The following is a 26,432-nucleotide window of genomic DNA, read 5'->3' on the forward strand; positions in this document are numbered from 1 at the left end:
CTCCCTTTCCTATTGTTTGCGGTACGAGAAGTACCCCAATCATCCACAGGCTTCTCCCCGTTTGAGCTCCTATATGGATGCCAACCTCGTGGTATTCTCGACCTATTTAAGGAATCCTGGGAGGAGGAGCCCTCCCCCTCCAAGAATACCCTTCAGTATGTCATAGACCTTAGAAATCGCCTAGACATGATAGGTCGGTTTGCTAAGGAAAATCTCAAATCTGCTCAAGAACGTCAAGAGAGGCAGTACAACCAAAATGCCCGCTTGAGGGTCTTCCAACCTGAGGACCAAGTGATGATATTACTACCGACATCAGAGAGTAAACTCCTTGCAAAGTGGCAGGGTCCTTTCAAAGTTCTCCGCCGCATCGGGGAGGTGAACTATGAGATCTCTCAACCAGGGTCCAGGAAGGGTAAACAAATCTACCACGTAAACCTCCTGCAACCCTGGAAAACGATGAGATCGCTGTTCATCCACCCTCGGGAAGGAGAGACGGATTTGGGTCCACAGCCTTCAAAGGGTAGTACGTACAATGACCATCAGGTTCCCATGGGAGGGCAGTTAACAACGGAACAAAGGTCAGACCTACTAGAATTATGTGACCAGTTCTCAGATGTTTTTTCTGTGCTGCCAGGGCAGACGGATTTAGTGTCCCATATGCTTAATCAGAACCTGGCGTAAAAGTATGGTCCCGTCCCTATAGATTGCCAGAGGGCCGAAAAGACCTGGTAGAGAGGGAGATAATTGACATGTTGGAATTGGGCGTGATCGAGGAGTCCCACAGCGAATGGTGTAGTCCTATAGTGTTGGTCCCTAAACCAGATGGGAAGGTGAGGTTTTGTGTGGATCTGCGAAAGATAAATGCTGTATCCAGATTCGAATGCCTAGGGTGGATGAATTGCTTGACTCTCTTGGTAAAGCAGAGTATATCTCCACCCTAGATCTCACGAAAGGATATTGGCAGATACTTCCAGCGGAAGAATCCAAATGCAAAACTGCCTTCGCCACCCCTCTTGGTTTATACCAATTCGTTACTATGCCATTTGGGTTGCATGGGGCTCCAGCCACGTTCCAAAGGTTAATGGACAAGGTACTACGACCCCATAGGAAATATGCCGCGGCCTACTTGGATGACATTGTCATCTATAGCAGACACTGGCAGTCTCATATAAAAAGGTTAAGGGCAGTCCTAACGTTCTTAAGAGAAGCAGGGCTCCCTGCAAATCCAAAAAAATGTGCCCTGGGTAAATCCACTACTAAATACTTGGGCTATGCCGTTGGGGGAGGGATAGTAAGGCCACTAGCTAGCAAGGTGGCAGCCATAATGGAAGTCCCCACCCCACAGACAAAGACACAGGTCCGCTCCCTTTTGGGGTTAGCAGGGTATTACAGGCGGTTTATCCCCAATTTTTCAGAAATTTCTGCACCCCTAACAGATCTGACAAAAAAGAGTGCCCCAACCCAAGTTAAATGGTCTTGGGAGTGCCAAGACGCCTTTGACATGCTAAAAAAGTGCCTGTCAGAGGGCCCCACTCTTCGGAGCCCAGATTTTAAAGAGCCCTTCATCATCCCGACGGATGCCTCAGAGGTAGGACTGGGAGCAGTGCTGTCCCAGCAATTTGATGGTGTTGAACACCCCATACTGTTCATCAGCCGGAAGCTGTCCCAAGGGAAGTGAGGTATACCATCATTGAGAAGGAGTGCCTCGCTGTAAAATGGGCAATTGAGGCCTTGAGACATTATGTCACCGGAGTACACTTCACCCTGGTCACTGACCATGCGCCCTTGAAGTGGTTAAACACCATGAAGGACACAAATTCAAGGTTGACCAGGTGGTACATGGCCCTCCAACCATTCTCTTTTGATATTCAGCATAGACCTGGAAAGGACGATGGAAAGGCTGATTTTTTGCCAAGAGAAGGAGAGGATGGTCGGGCTTCAGCAGTGTGGGAGACTAGCCACACACAAACAGGGGAGGTATGTGACAGGGTGAAGTCAACCCCTATCAGTTATGCCTGGGAGACATATGTCTGAGTGCTTCATCCAGCACTCATAAGGGTTAACTCAGGTGGAAGCTAGATAATCAGGATGTAAGCTGACACCTGAGAGCCAGCAGTGTATAAAAGGATGTTGTTACTGGTAGTAGCTGGCTGCATTAGACCTGAGCACACTGCTATGTGAGCTGTTAGCCAGAGGGATTCACCAAAGTCACTACTTCAACCAAAGTAAGGATTGTTCATTTGTTTTTCCTGACTGCTTAAAGTACACTTATGGTTTGGTTATGGTCTAGCCAGCCAGCCTGCTAGATAGGCCTGGTGTGTTACTTAGATCTCCCAATGTGGAGCTGGTTTTATTTTGGTTAAAGGGACAGTGTACCCACATGTTATGTTATGTTGTGGGGAAATAAAGCCACTGAACGTTTTTCATTATCCTGAAACTACACGTGTGGACTGTTCCCTGACCTCGGCTACAGGCCATCCTGCCACACTTCCATCACAGTCTCCATGGATAATTAATTCCACATTTTAACTGCCCTTACTGTAAAGAACCCTTTCCTTTGTTGCTGGTGAAATTTCCTTTCCTCCAACCTTAAGGGATGGCCCCGAGTCCTTTGTACTGCCCGTGGGAAAATAATAGTTTTTTTGAAAGCTCCTTGTATTGTCCCTGAATATATTTGTATATAGTTATCATATCCCCTCTTAGATGCCTCTTTTCTAATGTAACTAAATCTAATTTAGCTAGCCTCTCCTCATAAGTTAGAATGTCCATCCCCTTTATTAATTTGGTGGCTCTTCTCTGCACTCTCTCTAGTTCCATAATGTCTTTTCTTAGGATTGGTGCCCAAAATTGTACTCCATATTCAAGGTGTGGTCTTACTAAGGCTTTGTAAAGGGGCATAATTATGTTTACTTCCCTTCCATTCATTGCCCGTTTGATGCAAGATAAGATCTTGTTTGCCTTTGCAGCTACTGCATGACATTGGGCACTATTGCTAAGCCTGCTGTCTACAAGCACTCCTAAATCCTTCTCCATCAAGGATTCCCCCAATATATCTTCATTTAATTTGTAAGTCACCTTTTCATTCTTGCATCCCAAATGCATAACCTTACATTTATCTGTATTAAACCTCATCTGCCATTTACCTGCCCACGTTTCCAGTCTCTCCAAGTCCTTCTGAAGAGATATAACATCCTGCTCTGATTCTATTACCTTACACAATTTAGTATCATCAGCAAAAATGGAGACTTTGCTCTCGATCCCAACCTCAAGGTCATTTATAAACAAGTTAAAAGCAGGGGTCCCAGTACTGATCCCTGAGGTACTCCACTCATGACTTTAGCCCAACCTGAAAAAGTTCCATTTATGACAACCCTCTGTTGTCTGTCCTTTAACCAGTTTTCAATCCAGGTGCATATATTATTACTGAGTCCAATATTCTTTATTTTGCTCACCAACCTCTTGTGTGAAACCGTATCAAATGCCTTTGCAAAATCTATGTAGACCACATCAACTGCATTACCCTGGTCTAAATTCCTACTTACCACCTCTAAGAAACAAATAAGATTAGTTTGGCAAGATCTATCCTTCATAAATCCATGCTGACTATTACTAATAATTTTGTTTTCCATTAGGTATTCCTGAATATTATCCCGTATTAAACCTTCAAGTAGTTTCCCTACTATTGAAGTCAGGCTTACAGGTCTGTAATTTCCTGGTTGTGATCTAGCTCCCTTTTTAAATATAGGCACCACATATGCTTTACGCCAATCTTGTGGTACTGAGCCTGTGGAAATGGAGTCCTTTAATATTAAATATAATGGTTTTGCTATTACTAAGCTTAACTCCTTGAGAACTCTTGGATGTATGCCATCGGGGCCAGGTGCCTTATTCACTTAAATTTTTTCAAGTCGCTTATGAACTTCTTCCTCGTTAACCAATTGTTCATTAATATGGAGGTTGTGGCTTCCTCCTGCGGCACTACTATTGAACTTGATTCTTCCCTGGTAAACACAGAGGCAAAGAATTTGTTTAATACCTCAGCTTTTCTCTTATCTCCAATAATCTGGCTACCCATCTCACACTGAAAGGGTCCTATATTTTCTTTTCTCATTTTTTTGTTATTAAGGTACTTTAAGAACTTTTTGGGGTTGACCTTACTTTCTATTGCAATCCTTTTTTCATTATCCATTTTTGCTAATTTGATTGCCCTTTTGCAATTTTTGTTACATTCCTTATAATTCTGATACGATGTCTCTGTCCCTTCTGACTTAAAGAATCTAAACGCCTTCCTCTTCTTGTCCATTTCCTCCCTACCTGTTTATTTAGCCACATTGGTTTTGACTTATTTCTTTTATACTTATTACCCAAGGGTAAACACTGATAAGTGTGCTTTTCTAACAATGTTTTAAAGACTGCCCATTTATCTTCTACATTTTTCCCTGCAAAAACATCATCCCATTGTATTACTACTAGATTAGACCTCAGTTTATTAAAATCTGCCTTTCTAAAGTTTAAGGTCTTTGTTGAACCCAAGAAATCTATTTTTTGATCATTTATTTCAAATGAGATCATGTTATGATCACTGTTACCCAAATGTTCCAGAACTTGAATTTTTGTTATTACTTCTACATTGTTTGATAGGACCAAATCCAGAAATGCCCCTCTCCTGGTTGGTTCATCAATAATTTGGGTCATATTTGTGTCTTTAAGCACCCCCAAAAACCTGTTTCCTTTTGTTGTAACGCTAATCTCATTGCCCCAGTCTATATCTGGATAATTAAAAACCCCCATTATGCAAACATGACCCAGTTTTGATGCCTTCTCCATTTGCAAAAGTATTTTAGCTTCCTCAATCTCACAGATATTTGGTGGTTTATAGCATATTCCCACAAACATTTTCTTTATACTTTTACCTCCACTGCTAATTTCTATCCACAAAGTCTCTACATTTTCATCATTCCCTTCATAGACATCATCCCTTATAATAGGTTTTAGATCCGGTTTAACATATAAACATACTCCACCTCCCTTCTATTTGTTCGATCCTTCCGAAAAAGAGAATACCCCTTTAAATTAACTGTCCAGTCATGAGTTTCATCCCACCATGTTTCAGTAATGCCTATGATATCATACTGCTCCCTTGCATCTATTAATTCAAGCTCCCCCATTTTATCTGTCAGGCTTCTTGCATTAGCAAGCATGCATTTAAGTTTTTTTTCAGCCTGTACTATTATCTTATCTGCTCCTTCCTTTCTGCTCCCACTTTGTTTAGTCTTTAGACATTTTCTAGTATTATCTGTATTTACTATGGGTGTCTCACTGCTTGTCAAACTTGCACTTGCCCTCATTCTACCTCCATACCACCTTGTATTCGCATCTATTCCATTTAGTTCATTATCTGTTTCATTTCCAGCCCCCCAATCCTAGTTTAAAATCTCCTCCAACCTTTTTAGCATTCTCCCCCCTAGCACAGAAGATCCCTCTTCATTGAGGTGCAATCCGCCTCTAGCATATAGATGGAACCTCTCAGAAAAGGAGTCCAAGTGCTCTAAAAACCCAAACCCCTCCTTCCTTCACCACTTTCTTAGCCATGCATTAATCTCCCTGATCTCTGACTGTCTCCCTGCAGTAGCGCATGGATCTGGTAGTATTTCAGAAAATACTACCTTGGAGGTCCTTGCCTTAAGCTTTTGGCCTAGATCCCTGTAATCATTTTTTAGGACCCTCCATCTTTCTCTAACTTTGTCATTGGTGCCAACGTACACTAAGACCGCCAGGTCAATCCCAGGCCCCCCCAACAATCTGTCTACCCGATCCGCAATGTGCCGAACCCGATCACCCGGGAGACAACAAACTGTTCGGTTCATGCGGTCCCGGCAACAGATTGCCCTATCTACCTTCCTAATAATGGAGTCCCCTACCACCACAATCTTTCTTTGTATCTGAGCATCCTGAGTCCCCACTGTGCTAGAGGAACTATTCCCCTGGCTGCTAGAGGAATTAGTCTCCCCCAGCCTTGCCATTTCTGCCCCAACATTCCCAATATCTTCACTCAACATGGCAAATCTATTGGGATGTGTCAGCTCAGATACGACTTGCCTCTCCCTATTGCCCCTGCTTCCCCATCTAACTGTCACCCAGCTACCTACCTGCTCCTCACTAACGGCAACCAAGCTACCTACCTGCTCCTCACTAACAGCGCCACCATCTGCACCACTAGTCGAAGCAAGGGCCTGCTCAGTGAGCTCTAATTCCCTTTCAAGATTGCCAATGTCCCTCAATATTGCAAGTTGCCTCTTCAGATCAGCAATCTCTGACTCTAAAGAGACCACCCGCTCACACTTTTCACAGCGGTTTGCTCCTTGGAACAGTTGCTCCAAGTGCACATACATGTGACAAGATGTGCATTGAGTGGCATTTTCAATCCTGCTCATTCTAGCAACTATGAAGTTTAGAAGTACTAACAGTAAACTGTACTTCAATATACTATATCCTATTTAACCGCTTCCTTGTTCAAACCGCTTCCTTGTTCAAACTGCTTCTGGTTCTAACTGCACACTTTAACCAACCAGCACTTCAAATCAACCACACAGATCAGTCAGTACACGCAAGCTCAGGATTCATTAGAAGCCTCTGTTTAAATAGGGACACCCACCAGGTGTGTCACTGCTGATCTTTTTGGGAGCACCTATTATATAATATATGTTTTAATATAGAAATATACCAGGGATGGCCAATTCCAGTACTCATGGACCACCCCTGGAATATGCTGTACTATTATTATTAGTATATGGTAAATGGTACTATATATACCATTCCCTATACCATGCAAAAGATAGTAGAAACAGCTTCAGTAAATTCTTAAATGACCATAGAAAACTTGCTATTTTTTAAAAGGAGAAAAAAAAGAGAGAGAGATTGAAAAAATACACTCGAACAAAGTCTATAAGTGCATGTGTGACCTGGAAGCGCCATCACACTTGTGCAAGTGCATAAAATCAGAGCAGGGTGTCATTTATCTCCAGAAGGACTTGGAGAGACTTGAAATTTGGTCAGATAAATGCAGATTATGCATTTTGGATACAAGAATAAACAGGTGACTTACAAATCAAAAGGTTAAAGTTTAGGAGAATCTTTGATGGAGAAGGATTTAAGCATGCTTGTAAAGAACAGGCTTAGCAGTAGTGCAAAATGTCATGCAGTAGCTGCAAAGTCAAACACGATATTAATTTACATAAAACAGGGAATGAATGGAAGGGAATTAAACATAACCGTGTTCCTCTTTAAAACATTAGTAAAACCACACCATGAATATGGAGTACAGTTTTTGGAACCACTCCATAAAAAAAGACATGATAGAAAAAGTGCGGAGAAGAGCCACCAAATTCATAAAGAGGATGGATAGTATGACTTACTGTTTGATGAAAAGCTAGCTAAATTAGATTTGTTTACATTTGAAAAGGAGCATCTAAGAAGGGATATGATAACTATATACTGTACAAATATATTTGGGGACAATACAAGGAGCATTCAAAAGAACTACAGTATTCATCCCAAGGGCAGTACAAAGGACACAGGGTCATATCTTAAAGCTGCAGTTCAAGCTGCTGTTTTAAAAAAAAAAAATTCCATTCAATATGTGCATCAATACAATCTTCACACTGACAAGTCATTAGCTAAGTTGACGATCGATCTGTTCTCCTGTAATCGATCGCCGAATCAGTGGTTATTTATGTAACACATGTATCCCCACCCGCTGGGAGATACTGCTTTAGTTACAAGGTGTTATGGTACAGCGTACCTGTGAGGGTCCAGGAGAGCTGAGCTGTCTGCGATGGGATGGAGACCAGCACAGGCTTTTGATGATCCGATCTTCCTCAGGGTGTCAGCACCTCCAGCTTCAGTGGCACCAGGATGTCCAGAGTCAACCCCACCAAAGCACAGTTCTTTCCACCCCTTGCCCAATTGACTGAACACTCAGGCAGGGATATATAAAAGCAAAAGGGGTTTATTTGGTTGTTGCAGTCACTGCAGTTTTTATACACAGAGGATGCATGATGGTCAGAGGATCCAAGGCCTCTGGATGGGCTGGCTCTCTGGTAATTGTGGCCTCTTGCTCTTTCCTGGCCAGCTAGCACATGAGGGGCTGACTGACCTGTTGGGAGAGGACCGGCCGGGAGAGGACCGGCCACTCACCTCCACTCCCTAGGAGGGTTTGATCAGTACTCCTTACAAATTTGCACTTCCACCCTGAGGCATCAAAAGGGGAGGGCACGGGATCTGCACCATGATAGGCTGCACACAGATTCCTATGACACTACCACTTCAGTCACTCTGAGTCAGAATGAGGGGGGTCAAATACCCACAGGATTCCCTGCCACAGTCTGTAGCTATCAGGACTTACATGACAGGAGACAGAGAGGCAATCTGGTCCAGCCAAATTACATGCACTCACTGTTAAGGCTGAACAAGAGTACCCATGATGCAAAGTTCTGTGTGGAAGATCATGTGACCAGGCAGACACTAGATACAATTCTGCACTGCTAGAGAGAGGGCAGGGCTCAAGAACTAGAGCCTGTCTCAGAAGAGGAAGGTGTGTGACTTTGTAAATGTTTTTTGTTTTTTTAAATGCTACAAGTATTTTATTATAGTACAGAACTGATTTATTTTAAAAAAACACACATGTAGGATTTTGCTTAAACTGCAGCTGTAAGGTTGGAGGAAAGGAGATTTCACCAGCAACAAAGGAAAGGGTTCTTTACAGTAAGGGCAGTTACAATGTGGAATTCATTGCCCATAGAGACTGTGATGGCAGATACTATAGATATCTTCAAACAAAGGTTGGACTTTTTTTTTTTAAATAAAAGTTATACAGGGATATACCAAATAAGTAAACATGGGAAGGATGTTGATCCAGGGAAAAATCATTAGATGATATGTCACTGGGGATTTTTGTTTGCCTTCCGCTTGATCAATATACTGTAAATACAAATAGGATAAAGTATCTGTCGTCTAAATTTAGCAGAGGTTTAACTTCATGGACATATGTCTTATGTCAACCTTATCTACTATGTAACTATGTAACTTGCAAAGTAACAGGAAACAAAAAAGAAGAGTTCCCAGCACTATTTTTCCAATTGAAAATTAAACTTACATGTATTCCATAATGTGTTCAGCAGGAAAGAAGAAGGAGAATATAAGCAATGACAGTGACCCTTTCTCAAGCTTCATTCTCTATACCATTATATACTGTCCCGGCCAGCTTAAAGCTAATGTGGCTTCCTCCGCAGTTTAAAAATAGCTGCGGGCGGCACGCGGCTATCTTCGGCTGTTTTTGGTCGGTTTTCCCGCGCCTCGGGCGCTTTCAATAATAAGCGCCATTAGCGCTTATCTATTGAAGCGCCCGCCGCGCGGGAAACCGCGGTTAGCCCGCTATACACCCGGCAAGCTTTAGAATAAAGCTGTCCGGGACAGTATGTAGCACCCTTTCCCCTATCCTATGTGAGATAGTGTCGCTACCGGTGTGTTCTGGTGCTGGTGCGTACCTGTGAGGCGTAACAAGAGGCTGGAGATCTCCGCGGTGGTATAGGGAGTGCATCAGGACAGGCTACATGGATGGTTTATCGGTCAGTGGCAGAGCCTCCAGCCCCAGAAGATCCTGGTGCGGCCAGGATGGACCTCAAGGGCACTTCTTCTTTGGGTGATCATTTCAAGTAGTACAACAGATTGGGTATAACTGGGATGTATTGGTATAGCATGATGAAGCACAGTATACAGTCCCTGAATGCAATACCCAGACTTGAAGCCTTGAATAACCCCTTCTTGGTTAACCTTACCCCCTAGTGGGATAAGGCCTCAGCCTACTCCTCTTTAGGAGAGACTCACTGCTGCATCCTCATAGCATGGAGGACAGCTCAGAACTCCCCCAGAATACACTTACTCTAACTTTAGAGGAAAACCCCCTCCTACCTTGGGGAGTGTCTTGTAAGCCATCCTACCTACTGTCATAGACCCTCTTTTGGCTGCATCCATGGTCAGGCAGACTGTGCGGAGGCGTGCGCCTGCTGATCTATCAAACTGCCCAAGGCAGTGATTGCTTCCATGCGGCGTGCGGGCACACGCGTGTGGAAGTGGGAGGGGGCGCGCGTTGCGCAATAAATCAGTTCAAACTGATTTCTTGGCGTGACAGGCCGGTCACGTGAACGGTTCGCCCAATGAGGGCAAAGCAGCTCTGTGACGTTACTGGAACGCCCCCAGACACGCCCACAGATGGCGCGCATACCATGGCCAGGGAAAGCACCCGCTTTCCCTCAGCCTCAGCGCGCCTCCGCGCGGCTGCACTTATCATGTCCGCAGCCTTACAATACCAGGCTATTCCTGATCTTTATTGCTAACACACACACAGAACAGTATAACAGGCCCTGCATGATCTACTCCCAAAGCTGCTCACTTTTTACTGGGACTTAAAGTGTTAGATGGGCCAGAGAATCAGTAGTTCAAGGGGGACTTGGCTGTATATATATATATATATATATATATATATATATATATATGTATCCTGGCTGTGCTCAAAGCTGTGACCATGCAGCAAGCTTAAGCCTATAGGGAACCATGTTTAAAATGGTTATTGAGGCAAAAAGTGACACTGTGTGCTCATTTGCATGTCATTTCCCAGAATCCCTTGCTGCAGATGTTGTGATGATGGGGAAAGACGGGGTTGCAGACCTGCCTAAGACATGCAGATGAGCATAAAGTTATATTTGCATATATATATATATATATATATATATATATAAACAAAAAACAAACAGAAGCGCAAGCTCCATAGCATGTAACTGTTTAAACAAAAGAGTACATTTATTAAAAAACTGCAGCCCAAAGGAAATGCACTTACAGGCAGTTGCCTTTGTGTGACGTAACGCGTAGGGCTGGTGAAGTCATCGCGCTGTGGGTGTATCTACACTGAGTCCTGGGCGTCGCTGCGATCTTACTAGCTGCATTTTCAAGCGCTGGCAACTATCCTATGCAACTTAATGGAACTATGTATTTGTATCCATGTATTTGTCATCATAACTCTTTGCCCAGCACATACTTGAAAACGAGAGGTAACTCTCAATGTATTACTTCTGGGTAAAACATGTTATAAATAAATAAAAATAAATAGTACATTCTAAGTATGGGACCTTAGAAGGCGGATGAAGGGTGTGCAAGGCAACTACAGGGAACAGAGGCAAATTGACAGGGAATAAACTGAAATAGTTCAAATGGATGGGATTCTGGAGCACATAAGTCAACTGTATTAACATAGTTAGGCGTTTATTATCCATCCCTATGTGCCAAGTACTGTATATACTTGAACAGTTTACTGTTTGCTGGTATGCTCCATAAGCATTCCTATTTTAGTTTGGGACTACTTTTTGGAATTAAAAACACAGAAGAGACCTCTTAGGTTAAGGCAGCGTGGCATTTCATTTTTATTGCAGCCATTCGCGGTCTGTCATTATTTAGTGTGGAGTCAATTAAAACAATTGATAAACACGACATCAATTATACAATAAATATAAAATGTGGCACTTGAAAGGCTCTCTGGGGCACAGCCATAAACGAATACAAAATGCTAAGTGTCTTCGGAGAATATGTATACTGTTTTGTACCACTGATCCATTTAAAATGTAATGCATAATTTCTTATTCAAGGGACTAAAAATGCATGTTCCCATTTCTTAATATTATCCCGTGGCTCTGTGTATTGTTTCAAAAGTAGATTTCATACATCAGTTTCTAGTGCTCAATTTCCAGTGACAAAATTGATAAAGCCTAAGAATCAGACCTGGGATGACTTGTTTATCATCATAGATAATGAAATAACCAAATGCCATTAAGCAAATGCAACACTATGATAGTGCTGCTGTAAAGCAGTAATTTCATCAAAATTCAGTCTCTCTTTGCTTTTTTTGCTCTGCTGGAACCGTGTCCGGACCATTCTTATGATAGTTTTTGAACCATGATAATTAAAAACGGCGTCTCTGCACTTAAAATAAATAATAATGGGTTATTTATTTTACTGCTAAGCAGTACACACATTTTGGAATTGAATGTAAAAGTCACATTTTTAATTTAATTTTGTTTATTAAATGATGTCAACTGCAGCAAGACTAAAAATGCAGTAAGTAGAGCTGTCTCTGAAACGTTTTAGTTAAAGTTCACTAAACGTCCAGCGTTTAACACTTTAAGATGTCTTTTTATCCATTGAAAACATGGTAAATCTTTGAAAAAGAAAGTGCATGCCAATTTGCCTGCATGTAACAAATAATCCCTTATGGAAATACCTCTTTGAACATTTTAATGAGCCTTCAAAGACTGAAGTGGTTCTTATGTTCTTATATTTTTCTCCAATGAGGTTACAGCAAGGTGAATGGATCATTTTTGATTGTTCCCTTCAGGAGAGCTTGTTATCATTTTACACTGGTCACTCACTTATCACTATACCCACTCCATGCAAGAGTTGTACTCGCATGACTCATTCATTGACAATTTATATTATATTCCGGAACTATTGGAGCACCCACTATCTTCATACTTCAAAGAGAGATACTTAACATTCCGTCATTGAGCATTCAACTTTGAAAACTTTATAGGTCATTTTGTTTCTCTAATTTTCCCTTTACAAACAACAAGAGCTAAATAAGTATTTAGTCAATAATTTAGGATGGCCATTGATGTAAGTTTTCATTAAGAGTATATGCATAAATATGTGCAGCTGAATAATGTGTAGTAGCAGAGAGAGTATTATGTAATAGCAGCTAGATTATGCTTTGTACACAAGGCCATACAATCTTAGATTACATTAATTCCTTTACCATCTCATAGAGGTTCAGCAGGATTTGTTTTTGCCTCCACCCTTCACAGCTTCAGAAAAAAGGCATCCGTCTTGATGTGACCCAGAAATAGGGCTATTCAATAATATAGATTGCTCTGCTGGCTGAAACTATACATCTCATATGCACTGATCTTGACCCCTTGCAGATGCACTTTACTGTCTCTGTAAATTCTACCTACTTACCACTTAGTTTGTAAGCTCTGCAAGTCAACCCTAAAAAGTAAGATCAACCCATGAAACTTCTTTAAGTACTTTAACAATAATAAAAATTGAAAAAGAAAATATAGAACCAGTGTGAGATGGGAAAACTCATTATTGGAGATAAGGAAAAGGCAGAGGTATTAAACAAAATCGTTGCCTCTGTATTTACCAGGGAAGAATCAATTGCAAAAAAAGCCACAACTTCTATATTAACAAATAGTTACACTATTTGCACTAGTGTGGGACAAATTAAACCAATCATAGAACAAAGTGGTCCTTTGATTTCCATGTATGTTTAACCTGATAATTATTCATATCCCTAAGCATTGCAAGTTCTTAGAGAGTAGATGTAAAATGTCCTTTGGTTGCTTTAATTACTCCACCATATGTACTCAGCATTCTGATTTTAACACATAAAAATAAATGTTTATTTTGAAGATAAATACTAACATACAAAAATAGTACAAAATGGTGGTGATGTTCAAATGTTATATTTTCAAAAATGGTTGCATATTATTCTGTTGCTAAGTGGAATCCTTCTGTTGGATCTTGGTATCATGATGTTAAACCTGATTCCTTCTCTATCCTGGTGTTAACCTTTCTCTCTTCCATCTCGGTGTAATCCCTCTCCCATCCTTCTGGGGGTAATCATTCTCTCTTCTCTACCAGCTACTGCTATTAATATTGATTCAAATATTATCTCAACTCTTGCCACCACTAACTCTATTACCAGATAAGGTCCTACAGCTTAAAACTAGTGTCATATCTGATAAGGAACTGCCCACCCTCCATACAAGTTTATTACCAAATATGTCATATCTTCTTGAAAGATATTATAACTCTTTATTAGATTTGATTACCACAGCATATCATCAGTTCTTGATAGTCACTCAAATGTCACCCGCAGGGCCAAACTCGCTCACACAACCCAACACAGCTGCAATCCCATTATAACTTAAAATACTGCACATGTAACTTAAATCTATCATAATATACCAATTCACCACCATAAGAATAATATCATGTTGTATATGTGCAATATAATATGTATCGAAAAGAATTATTGCAAATCATAAAATGTGTGACATCCTGTTTTTATACACCGGATTCAAACCTAATTACAATATAATAATGTAACTGAACTGGAATTCTTACAGTACTGTAGATATCTACTGTATCATCATCTAACAAATTCTATACCTACTGTACAGTACTTCAGTTATTTTTATATTCCTCACAGTCTATCAAGCAGACTTATAGGAAATTGACCCAGGTAGTGTATTTCAAACTTTGGTGACTATGACCTAGGCAATTGTTTAGGTGGCCAGACCAATCTACCTTTCCACAAATCTTAATTGCAATGTCCTTTTAATGTGTGGGAGGTCAATGGCATTCTCAATCTGTCAGTAACACTGACAGCTTTTACAGGGCCTAGCACTGAATGTTGGATCTGGGCCCGGATAGCTGAGTGTAGGGGAGGGTGAACTCTCTCCCCCTGTTGGATTCCTTTCCAAGTAGTCCTGAATGTTAGCCATCATCATGTAAAAAGCATCAAATGCAGTTCCTTCTACTTAAAATATATTGGGATAGATGGCCAAAAGGTTCCCTTTGGCTTCCCACATATTTATTTATTTATAAAAATGTTTAACCAGGAAGTAATACATTGAGAGTTACCTCTCGTTTCCAAGAATGTCCTGGGCACAGAGTTATAAAAAATACATGGTTATATTAAAAGAACAGGGGTTATACAGTCAAATCACGGACAGATAGAGTTGGAAAAATGGGTACAGGGGATAAAAGGCTTGTGAGTTTTAGATTGAAATAGAGCAACTTTAACATCACCAGACATCAGCAAATGGCTCACACTCTTTGGCTGCCCTTTGGCTGTGCACCTTTGGGGCAACGCAGATGCACACTGGGGTGGGTGGCTGTGATGCAATGCAGCTGTGAACAAAAGCTCTTTGTGTCCTCATGGCTCATTAACATTCCAGTGGGTGGGGTTGACGTTCCACAAAAAACAAGCAAATGTTAACTTTTAGCACGCTGGTCCTTTGCAGAGGGGTGCAGCTCTTGGGGAGCCCCATCAGGCTGTGCGCCTTTGGGGCAACGCAGATGCACACTGGGGTGGGTGACTGAGATGCAATGCAGCTGTGAACAAATGCTCTTTGTGTCCTCATGCTCATTAACATTCCAGTGGGTGGAGTTGATGTTCCATAGGCCTGTTTTTAGTCAAATTTGCAGCTTATATTTACACCAATATTGCCAAAGTGTGTACTGCATGAAAACCATAAAAACAATATTGTCTCTTCAATACCCCTTTTTAACTAAACACAGTGCTGCATAGTTTACGCTTCTCACTGCTGAGAAATGTAACCCTTAAGCATACAGTATGTAGATAAGACAACAGAATATATTTGATAAGTCTGGTCTTTCTCTTCTTACCTGCCATAATACAGGCAAGGATGCACATACAGTACTGTATGAAGGTCAATGCTAAGGAGAATAGAGTGCCAGAGAAAGGTGGGAGAAGTGAATGTTTGCTCCTGAAATGTTTTGGCAGAAGGCTGAGCAATGGGGAGTTATTCATAAAAGTCCGTTATGGGTTAACATACCCGAACGTTAACCCATAACAGACCTTTGTGAATCTTCCCCTCATGGGGAAAGCCTGAACTGAACTTATTACTCCTCCACGTGACCAGTACTGGGCTTAGCCTTCCAAAAAATGTCAGTGAAACTCCATTCTAGACCATATGAGGTGATCCAATGGCATTTCTACTGTTAATTTTTTTGTTTGACAGACTAATGTGTTTGCAGTAGTTTTATATGCTTTTCTACAGCAAGTATATTGAAAGCCAGTTTCGTACAGATAGCAGCAATTATTTATTTATTTATTATTTATTTATAAAATATGTTACCAGGAATTAATACATTGAGAGTTACCTCCCGTTTTCAAGTATGTCCTGGGCACATAGTTAAGACAAATAATACATGGTTACAAATACAGCTACATAATGAGCAGGGTATACATTATATACAAGACATTGCATGCACAGTTAAAGATAATATATATTATGGGCGTATGAAACAGTTACAGACCACATTAAAATGTGTGACAGCTTTAGATTTGAAAGAATTTAGACTGGTGGTGGATGTAAGAGTCTCTGTAGCAATACAGACTCTGGACACTGAACAGTTTAGTAGCATTTTGTAATAGGTCAGGAATAGAGTAGGTCTCTTTAGTAGTGTAACCAAGGGGTCTAGTTTTAGAGATTGAGCCAGAATTGTGTTTATTAGAGAGAGTAGACTTATTTCCAGAAAGTACATATCTTGCTACTGTACATGGCCACCAAATGTGTAACATAGTGCCAGTTTGTTCATACTCTCTAAAACAGCATGGGGACACATTACTATATGTACACATGTTATGTAATCGATCAAGAGTTAGATCCCACCTGTATAGCAATTTATAGCTACTTTCCTTTATACAGTATGTGTTAATTGAGACTTTGGAGATTGTTTCCAAGATGTCATAAACTCTTTCTAGCCCATTGTTTCCCCCAAATCCAATTCCAATTACAGGCTATGGTTGTTTTTAATATCTCAGCTATTATGCCATTTTAATATTACATGGATATCAATAACTTGCCAGTGGGGATGAGATACATATACATTCTTAATATGTGCTGCAGTCAGAGATCCTAGCAGGGTGGAGATATTCAATATAATGTCTTAGTTGAAGATATTTGAAATATTCTTTAGGAAAAGTATTTGACTTCTCTTTAGCCCCTCATGTACCCCATGACAGCCCCTATGTTTTGGATTCTGGCACGGCAGGGGCTCAATGACGCAAAGCCTATGTCTATGCAGAACTCGATGTGGCAGGCAGGAGAATTGAAGAGGAGTGTTCCCTTCTCTCTCGTTTGTGTTTAACAGTGATGGGGTGATTGCTAAGTGGCGAAGGGGCTTTGGCCTCTCCAGCACACCAAGGCTTAATATAGTCAAAGGACTGTATTTGGGTGCGTGCCATTACATGTTTGACTTGGTAGAAACCTGGTTGAAGTCACCAGCAGAACTGTCAAATGATATCGGACCCTTGCATAATTATATGTCAAATCTGTTTTTGGCACAGCTCTATTTTCGATATGAACCATCTATTAATTACAACATAACAGATTCACTTGTGTTGATTTTGAAAATTGTGAACCTTCTCTGTCTATTAACTAGTAATGTATGGTTAAACGTCCTGGCGAAATAAACATATTCAAGATAGTTCTCACTAAATGTTATGTATAATTAATAGAACGAAATATGCAACACTGCCTCTCTCATCATCTTATATTCCTTTTTGTGCTCCTAATCCTTCATGATTTTTCTTTACTTGTTTAATTCAACATTTTAATTAAATTGATGTATACATTTTTTTTTCTTTTTAGAAATTGCATAGTTTTGTGACTCAAGCAGAAGAAAGATGGGGTGTCCTCTGGTGTGTAGACTCTGCATATTGATTATATGGAAGAAAAAACAAAAAAAACAGCAGTGTATTACTGAGTATAAATTATTCAGGTGTCTCATTCAATGTGTGTAATACACTCACATCCAACGTTGTTTGATGGTTCAGCATTAGCGCTGAATGGAGAAACGGGGCCGTGCGCCAGACGCATCTTGCGGCCGCCAAAATTGAAATGGCAGGGACAAATGCGGTCAAGCTTTAGATTAAGCTTGGCTGCAGCAGTAAATGGGCAGTCTTTAAACCATTGTTAGAAAAGCACACTCATCAGTGTATACCCTTGGATAATAAGTATAAAAGAAATAAGTCAAAACCAATGTGGCTAAATAAACAGGTAGGGGAGGAAATGGACAAGAAGAGGAAGGCGTTTAGATTCTTTAAGTCAGAAGGGACGGAGACATCGTATCAGAATTATAAGGAATGTAACAAAAATGGCAAAAGGGCAATCAAATTAGCAAAAATGGATAATGAAAAAGGATAGCAATAGAAAGTAAGGTCAACCCTAAAAAGTTCTTTAAGTACCTTAGTAACAAAAAAATGAGAAAAGAAAATATAGGACCCTTTCAGTGTGAGATGGGCAGGCAGATTATTGGAGATAAGGAAAAAGCAGAGGTATTAAACACCTCTGTGTTTACCAGGGAAGAATCAAGTTCAATAGTAGTGCCGCAGGAGGAAGCCACAACCTCCATATTAATGAACAATTGGTTAACTGAGGAAGAAGTTCATAAGCGGCTTGAAAAATTTAATGTAAATAAGGCACTTGGCCCCGATGGCATACATCCAAGAGTTCTCAAGGAGTTAAGCTCAGTAATAGCAAAACCATTATATTTAATATTCATGGACTCCATTTCCACAGGCTCAGTACCACAAGATTGGCGTAAAGCAGATGTGGTGCCTATATTTAAAAAGGGAGCTAGATCACAACCGGGAAATTACAGACCTGTAAGCCTGACTTCAATAGTGGGGAAACTACTTGAAGTTTTAATACGGGATAATATCCAGGAATACCTAATGGAAAACAAAATTATTAATAATAGTCAGCATGGATTTATGAAGGATAGATTATGCCAAACTAACCTTATTTGTTTCTTTGAGGAGGTACGTAGGAATTTAGACCAGGGTAATGCAGTTGATGTGGTCTACTTAGATTTTGCAAAGGCTTTTGATATGGTTTCACACAAGAGGTTGGTGTACAAAATAAAGAAAATTGGACTCAGTAATAATAGATGCACCTGGATTGAAAACTGGTTAAAGGACAGACAACAGAGAGTTGTCATAAATGGAACTTTTTTTAGGTTGGGCTAAAGTCGTGAGTGGAGTACCTCAGGGATCGGTACTGGGACCACTGCTTTTTAACTTGTTTATTAATGACCTTGAGGTTGGGATAGAGAGCAAAGTGTCCATCTTTGCTGATGATACTAAATTGCGTAAGGCAGCGGTGCGCAATCTGTGGGGCGCGACCCCCAGGGGGGGCGCGAGACTGCCGACGGGGGGCGCGTGGTTTACAGAGGCCCCGCGCACTTCCCGAAGGCACTTAAATTATGTGCCGGGGGAGCTGCAGGGCCACTGTAAACCATACTTACCCGTGGCTCCCTCCCGGTGTCGCCATGGCAACGCGGCGTCAAAATGACGCTGCGAGGTCATGTGACGTCACGTTGCGACGTCATTACGCCGGTGCGAGGGTAAATTGGGGTTGGGGGGGCGCGGGAGTGAGGGGACAGCCGGCAGGGGGGCGCAGGGAAAAAAGTTTGCGCCCCCCTGGCGTAAGGTACAGTAGTAGAATCAGAGCAGGATGTAATTTCTCTTCAGAAGGACTTGAAGAGATTGGAAACATGGGCAGGTAAATGGCAGATGAGGTTTAATACAGATAAATGTAAGGTTATGCATTTGGGATGCAAGAATAAAAAGGCGAATTACACATTAAATGGGGATACATTGGGGGAATCCTTGATGGAGAAGGATTTAGGAGTGCTTGTGGACAGCAGGCTTAGCAATAGTGCCCAAAGTCATGCAGTAGCTGCAAAGACAAACAAGATCTTATCTTTCATTAAATGGGCAATGGATGGAAGGGAAGTAAACATAATTATGCCCCTTTACAAAGCATTAGTAAGACCACACCTTGAATATGGAGTACAATTTTGGGCATCACTCCTTAGAAAAGACATTATGGAACTAGAGAGAGTGCAGAGAAGAGCCACCAAATTAATAAAGGGGATGGAGAATCTAACTTCTGAGGAGAGGCTAGCTAAATTAGATGTATTTACATTAGAAAAGAGGCGTCTAAGAGGGGATATGATAACTATATACAAATATATTCGGGGACAATACAAGGAGCTTTCAAAAGAACTATTCATCCCACGGGCAGTACAAAGGACTCGGGGCCATCCCTTAAAGGTTGGAGGAACGAAGATTTCACCAGCAACAAAGGAAAGGGTTCTTTACAGTAAGGGCAGTTAAAGTGTGAAATTAATTACCCATGGAGACTGTGATGGAAGATACAATAGATTTGTTCAAAAAGAGGTTGGGCATCTTTTTAGATAGGAAAGTTATACAGGGATATACCAAATAAGTATACATGGGAAGGATGTTGATCCAGGGATTAATCCGATTGCCATTTCTAGGAGTCAGGAAGGAATTTGTTTTTGCCGTTATGAGATATCATTGGATGATATGACACTGGGGTTTTTTGTTTGCCTTCTTCTGGATCAATAAGCAAGAATAAATATAGGATAAAGTTTCTGTTGTCTAAATTTAGCATAGGTTGAACTTGATGGACGTACGTCTTTTTTCAACCTCATCTACTATGTAACTATGTAAATATGTAACACATGTAACTGGAGCTCTCATTTTTGAAGTCATAAAATAATGACTGCAACACCCTCTTTTTACATAGGTCTCAGCACCAACTCTTAAAATACATTACTGTTTACCCAACATTCATACACAAAAATGCTGACTTGGAGAAACATGCATTGCAAAGTACTAAATGTATTTAAAAATTGTTATAATGTTTTTTTTTTCTCACTTGTTTTATTTTCAGGTAATGTCTCCAGAATCTGTACTAGTGAAGGTTGGACAGAAATGTTCCCTGCTCCCTATGCAGTGGCCTGTGGTTATGACACCAATAGTACACCAATTGCGCAGGTGTGTATGCTATCTACTAAAGTATATATATATTTTGGAAAGTTGTTTGTCTGTTTATCTGATTCGCTATGCATTTGGACACCTCTTAAGATATCGTAACGTGAATTTGCATGATAGTTCCTGAGATCAAAGAGCAGGTTTTTGTCTATGTTTGGATACAATTGGATAGTTTCTCACAATCCAGGGGGAGCATATATAGAGAAAAACAATACACAACAATCTAAGTGTAGATGATTTAAAACAGGTGAATATGTTCAGCTGTATTCTTGGATCGTATGTGCAGCTTACTCACAAGATTAAAAGGGTTTAAAGGCAACTGCAAAAGCTGTGGTGAATGGTTCTTTCTGGGGTCGGTCCAAGTGTGCTTCAGCTCAGGAGATCAGGAGATTTGGATTGGATACAATTGGATGCCATTTTGGATCAAGATGCACTATTTTTAACCAAATTTGGAAGATTGTATTGTGTGTGTGTGTGTATGTATAAATATATAGTCTTGGAGCTATGGCTTTGACAGACAGACACACAACCTGTTATTACCATACCTATATACACATATACATCATACAAACAGACAGATATACACACAGATATGCATGATGAGATGTATATATCTATAGATATAACTATATCTATAGATATGTATATATACAAAATTAACAACGTTTTTTCAATTGAATCTTATATATATATATATATATACTAGCTGAGAGCCCCGGCGTTGCCCGGGATGTTTGTGGTGTGGGGGTGGCATTTGGGTGGGGAGTGGTCCACGCGGCCCATGGCAGTGTGCGGTGGTACTGCTGCTGTGGCTGTACTGATGGTGATTGTATCGGTGTGCTGATTTGGGAGGGTTTGTTGCTGATGTGGGGGTGCGGATGTGGGTGTGCCGATGGGGAGGTGCGAAGGTGCCAATGTGTGGGTGCTGATGGTGTTGATGGGGGCTGGGAATGGTGGGGAGCCGAGAATGCCAGTGTGCTGGGGGGGGGGGGGGGGGCATGGGATACCGGTGTGCTGATGTGGTGGTGCTGGGGATAGTGTATGTGTGTGTATACGTGTGTGTTTGTATATATACACACGTGTGTGTATACATGTGTGTATACATGTTTGTGTGTGTGTGTATACATGTTTGTTTGTATACATTGTGTATGTGTACGTGTGTGTGTATACATGTGTGTGTGTATACACGTGTGTGTGTGTATACACGTGTGTGTGTGTATACACGTGTGTGTGTGTATACACGTGTGTGTGTATACACGTGTGTGTGTATACGTGTGTGTGTGTATACACGTGTGTGTGTATACACGTGTGTGTGTGTACACGTGTGTGTGAGTATACACGTGTGTGTGTGTATACACGTGTGTGTGTATACACGTGTGTGTGTGTGTGTGTATACACGTGTGTGTGTATACACGTGTGTGTGTGTATACACGTGTGTGTGTGTGTATACAGCTGTGTGTGTGTGTATACACGTGTGTGTGTGTGTGTGTGTACACGTGTGTGTGTGTGTACACGTGTGTGTGTGTGTGTGTGTACACGTGTGTGTGTGTGTACACGTGTGTGTGTGTACACGTGTGTGTGTGTGTGTACACGTGTGTGTGTGTGTGTACACGTGTGTGTGTGTGTGTACACGTGTGTGTGTGTGTGTACACGTGTGTGTGTGTGTGTACACGTGTGTGTGTGTGTGTACATGTGTGTGTGTGTGTGTACACGTGTGTAGTGTGTGTGTGTGTACACGTGTGTGTGTGTACACGTGTGTGTGTGTGTGTGTGTACACGTGTGTGTGTGTGTACACGTGTGTGTGTGTACACGTGCGTGTGTACACGTGTGTGTGTGTGTGTACACGTGTGTGTGTGTGTGTACACGTGTGTGTGTGTGTGTACACGTGTGTGTGTGTACACGTGTGTGTGTGTACACGTGTGTGTGTCGTGTGTACACGTGTGTGTGTGTGTACCACGTGTGTGTGTACACGTGTGTGTGTACACGTGTGTGTGTGTGTGTACACGTGTGTGTGTGTGTGTACACGTGTGTGTGTGTGTGTACACGTGTGTGTGTGTGTACGTGTACACGTGTGTGTGTGTGTACACGTGTGTGTGTGTACACGTGTGTGTGTGTACACGTGTGTGTGTGTGTACATGTGTGTGTGTGTGTGTACACGTGTGTGTGTGTGTGTACACGTGTGTTGTGTGTGTGTGTGTACACGTGTGTGTGTGTGTGTACACGTGTGTACACGTGTGTGTGTACACGTGTGTACACGTGTGTGTGTGTGTGTACACGTGTGTGTGTGTGTGTACACGTGTGTGTGTGTGTGTGTGTGTACACGTGTGTGTGTGTGTACACGTGTGTGTGTGTGTACACGTGTGTGTACATGTGTGTGTGTGTGTGTACACGTGTGTATGTGTGTACCCGTGTGTGTGTGTGTACACGTGTGTGTGTGTGTACACGTGTGTGTGTGTGTGTACACGTGTGCGTGTGTGTGTACACACGTGTGTGTGTGTACACGTGTGTGTGTGTGTACACATGTGTGATGTGGTGTACACGGTGTGTGGTGTGTGTGTGTGTTACACGTGTGTGTGTGTGTACACGTGTGTGTGTGTGTGTGTACACGTGTGTGTGTGTACACGTGTGTGTGTGTGTACACGTGTGTGTGTGTACACGTGTGTGTGTGTGTGTGTACACGTGTGTGTGTGTACCACGTGTGTGTGTGTGTGTGTGTACACGTGTGTGTGTGTGTACACGTGTGTGTGTGTGTACACGTGTGTGTGTGTACACGTGTGTGTGTACACGTGTGTGTGTGTGTACACGTGTGTGTGTGTACACGTCGTGTGTGTGTGTGTGTGTGTACACGTGTGTGTGTGTGTGTGTGTGTGTGTTTACACGTGTGTGTGTGTACACGTGTGTGTGTGTACACGTGTGTGTGTGTGTGTACATGTGTGTGTGTGTGTGTACACGTGTGTGTGTGTGTGTGTACACGTGTGTGTGTGTGTACACGTGTGTGTGTCTACACGTGTGTGTGTGTGTGTGTGTGTGTACACGTGTGTGTGTGTGTGTACACGTGTGTGTGTACACCGTGTGTGTGTGTGTGCACGTGCGTGTGTGTCATACGTATACGTGTGTGTACGTGTCTGCGTGTGTCCTGCGTGTCTACGTGTGTCTACGTGTGCCTGCGTGTCTACGTGTGCTGCGTGTCTACGTGTGCCTGCGTGTCTACATGTGCCTGCGTGTCTACGTGTGCCTGCGTGTCTACGTGTGCCTGCGTGTCTACGTGTGCCTGCGTGTCTACGTGTGCCTGCGTGTCTACGTGTGCCTGCGTGTCTATGTGTACGTGTGTGTGTATACATGTGCCTACGTGTGTGTGTTATACGTGTGTGTATACGTAGTGTGTACGTGTGTGGTACGTGTGTAGGGCAGGGAGGGTGGGGGCGAAGGGCAGGGAGGGTGGGGGGCAAAGGGCAGGGGAGGGTGGGGGCGAAGGGCAGGGAGGGTGGGGGCGAAGGGCAGGGAGCGAAGGGCAGGGAGGGTGGAGCGAAGGGCAGGGAGGGTGGGGCGAAGGGCGGGGAGCGAAGGGCAGGGGTGAAGGGCAGGGATGGGGGGGGGGGTGAGGGCAGGGCTGGGGGGGGGGGGGGCGAAGGGCAGGCCGGGGGCAAAAGAGCAGGTCCGGGGGCGAAGGGCAGGGCTGGGGGGGGGGGGAGGGTGAAGGGCAGGGCCGGGGGGGGCTGAAGGGCAGGGCCGGGGGGGGGGGTGAAGGGCAGGGCCGGAGGGGGGGGTGGTGAAGGGCAGGGCCGTGGGGGGGGGTGAAGGGCAGGGGGGGTTGAAGGGCAGGGCCGGGGGGGGGGTGAAGGGCAGGGCCGGGGGGGGGGGAGGGTGAAGGGGCAGGGCGGGGGGGTGAAGGGCAGGGCCGGGGGGGGGGGGGGGTGAAGGGCAGGGCCGGGGGGGGGGTGAAGGGCAGGGCCAGGGAGGGGGGGTGAAGGGCAGGCCGGGGGGGGGGTGAAGGGCAGGGCCGGGGGGGGGGGGGTGAAGGGCAGGGCCGGGGGGGGGGGGTGAAGGGCAGGGCCGGGGGGGGGCGTGAAGGGTGCAGGGCCGGGGGAGGGGGGTGAAGGGCAGGGCCGGGGGGGGGGGCAGGTACGGGGGGGGGCAGGTACGGGGGGGGGTGAAGGGCAGGGGGGGGTGAAGGACAGGGCCGGGGGGGGGGGGTGAAGGGAAGGGCCGGGGGGGGGGTGAAGGGCAGGCCGGGGGGGGGGGAGGGTGAAGGGCAGGGCCGGGGGGGGTGAAGGGCAGGGCCGGGGGGGGGGGGGTGAAGGGCAGGGCCGGGGGGGGGGGTGAAGGGCAGGGCCAGGGAGGGGGGGTGAAGGGCAGGGCCGGGGGGGGGGTGAAGGGCAGGGCCGGGGGGGGGGGTGAAGGGCAGGGCCGGGGGGGGGGGTGAAGGGCAGGGGGGCCGGGGGGGGGCGTGAAGGGCAGGGCCGGGGGAGGGGGGTGAAGGGCAGGGCCGGGGGGGGGGCAGGTACGGGGGGGGGCAGGTACGGGGGGGGGTGAAGGGCAGGGGGGGGGTGAAGGACAGGGCCGGGGGGGGGGTGAAGGGCAGGGCTGGGGGGGGGGTGAAGGGCCGGGAGGGGTTGAAGGGCAGGGGGGGGGGGTGAAGGGCAGGGGGGGGGTGAAGGGCAAGGCCGGGTGAAGGGCCAGGGCGGGTGAAGGGCAGGGGGGGGTGAAGGGCAGGGCCGGGGGGGTGGAAGGGTAGGGCCGGGGAGGGGGGTGAAGGCAGGGCCGGGGGGGGGCAGTATGGGGGGGGCAGGTACGGGGGGGGGTGAAGGGCAGGGGGGGGGTGAAGGACAGGGGCCGGGGGGGAGGGTGAAGGGCAGGGCCGGGGGGGGTGAAGGCAGGGGCGGGTGAAGGGCAGGGGGGAGGGGGTGAAGGGCAGGGCCGGGGGGGGGGGGGTGAAGGGCAGGGCCGGGGGGGGGGGGGCAGGGCCGGGGGGGGGGTGAAGGACAGGGCCGGGGGGGGGGTGAAGGGCAGGCCGGGGGGGGGGGGTGAAGGGCAGGGCCGGGGGGGGGGGGTGAAGGGCAGGGGCCGGGGGGGGGGTGAAGGGCCGGGAGGGGTTGAAGGGGCAGGGGGGGGGTGAAGGGCAGGGGGGGGGGGTGAAGGGCAAGGCCGGGTGAAGGGCCAGGGCGGGGTGAAGGGCCAGGGGGGGTGAAGGGCAGGGCCGGGGGGGGGGTGAAGGGTAGGGCCGGGGGGGGGGGTGAAGGGCAGGGCCGGGGGGGGGTGAAGGACAGGGCCGGGGGGGGGGTGAAGGGCAGGGCCAGGGGGGGGGTGAAGGGCAGGGCCAGGGTGGGGTGAAGGGCAGGGCCCTGGGGGGGTGAAGGGCCGGGAGGGGGTGAAGGGCAGGGGGGGGGTGAAGGGCAGGGGGGGGGTGAAGGGCAGGGCCGGGTGAAGGGCCAGGGCGGGGGGGGGGGGGTGAAGGGCCAGGGCGGGGGGGGGGGGGGGGTGAAGCGCCGGCCCGGGTGAAGCGCCAGCCGGGTGGGGTGAAGCGCCGGGTGGGGTGAGAGGGCCGGGGCCGGGGGTGAAAGATCTCTTCCCGTGCGGTTACCTTACCTTGCACCGGGCCGTGCTCCTCCTCGGGTTCCTCGGCGGTTCCCCCCGGCGATGCGGAGCTGAGACGCTCAGGTGAGGGGGTGTGTGGGCCGCGGCCCGTGCAGCTCCCGACAGAGAC

At 45.0% G+C, this 26,432-nt stretch overlaps 1 protein-coding gene across 14 annotated transcripts in view; it reads left to right on the plus strand.

The window, feature by feature from the left end:
- The window catches only part of LOC142487903 (vasoactive intestinal polypeptide receptor-like), a 313,067-nt gene that overhangs the window by 193,951 nt on the left and 92,684 nt on the right, over positions 1–26,432 (plus strand). For all 14 annotated transcript variants that reach the window (XM_075587972.1, XM_075587977.1, XM_075587976.1 and 11 more), the window contains one exon: positions 20,628–20,731. In XM_075587972.1, the coding sequence (XP_075444087.1) occupies positions 20,628–20,731 (104 nt within the window). The remainder of the gene's footprint in view (positions 1–20,627; positions 20,732–26,432) is intronic.

This window comes from Ascaphus truei, chromosome 2, assembly GCF_040206685.1.
Source record: "Ascaphus truei isolate aAscTru1 chromosome 2, aAscTru1.hap1, whole genome shotgun sequence".
NCBI lineage: Eukaryota > Metazoa > Chordata > Amphibia > Anura > Ascaphidae > Ascaphus > Ascaphus truei.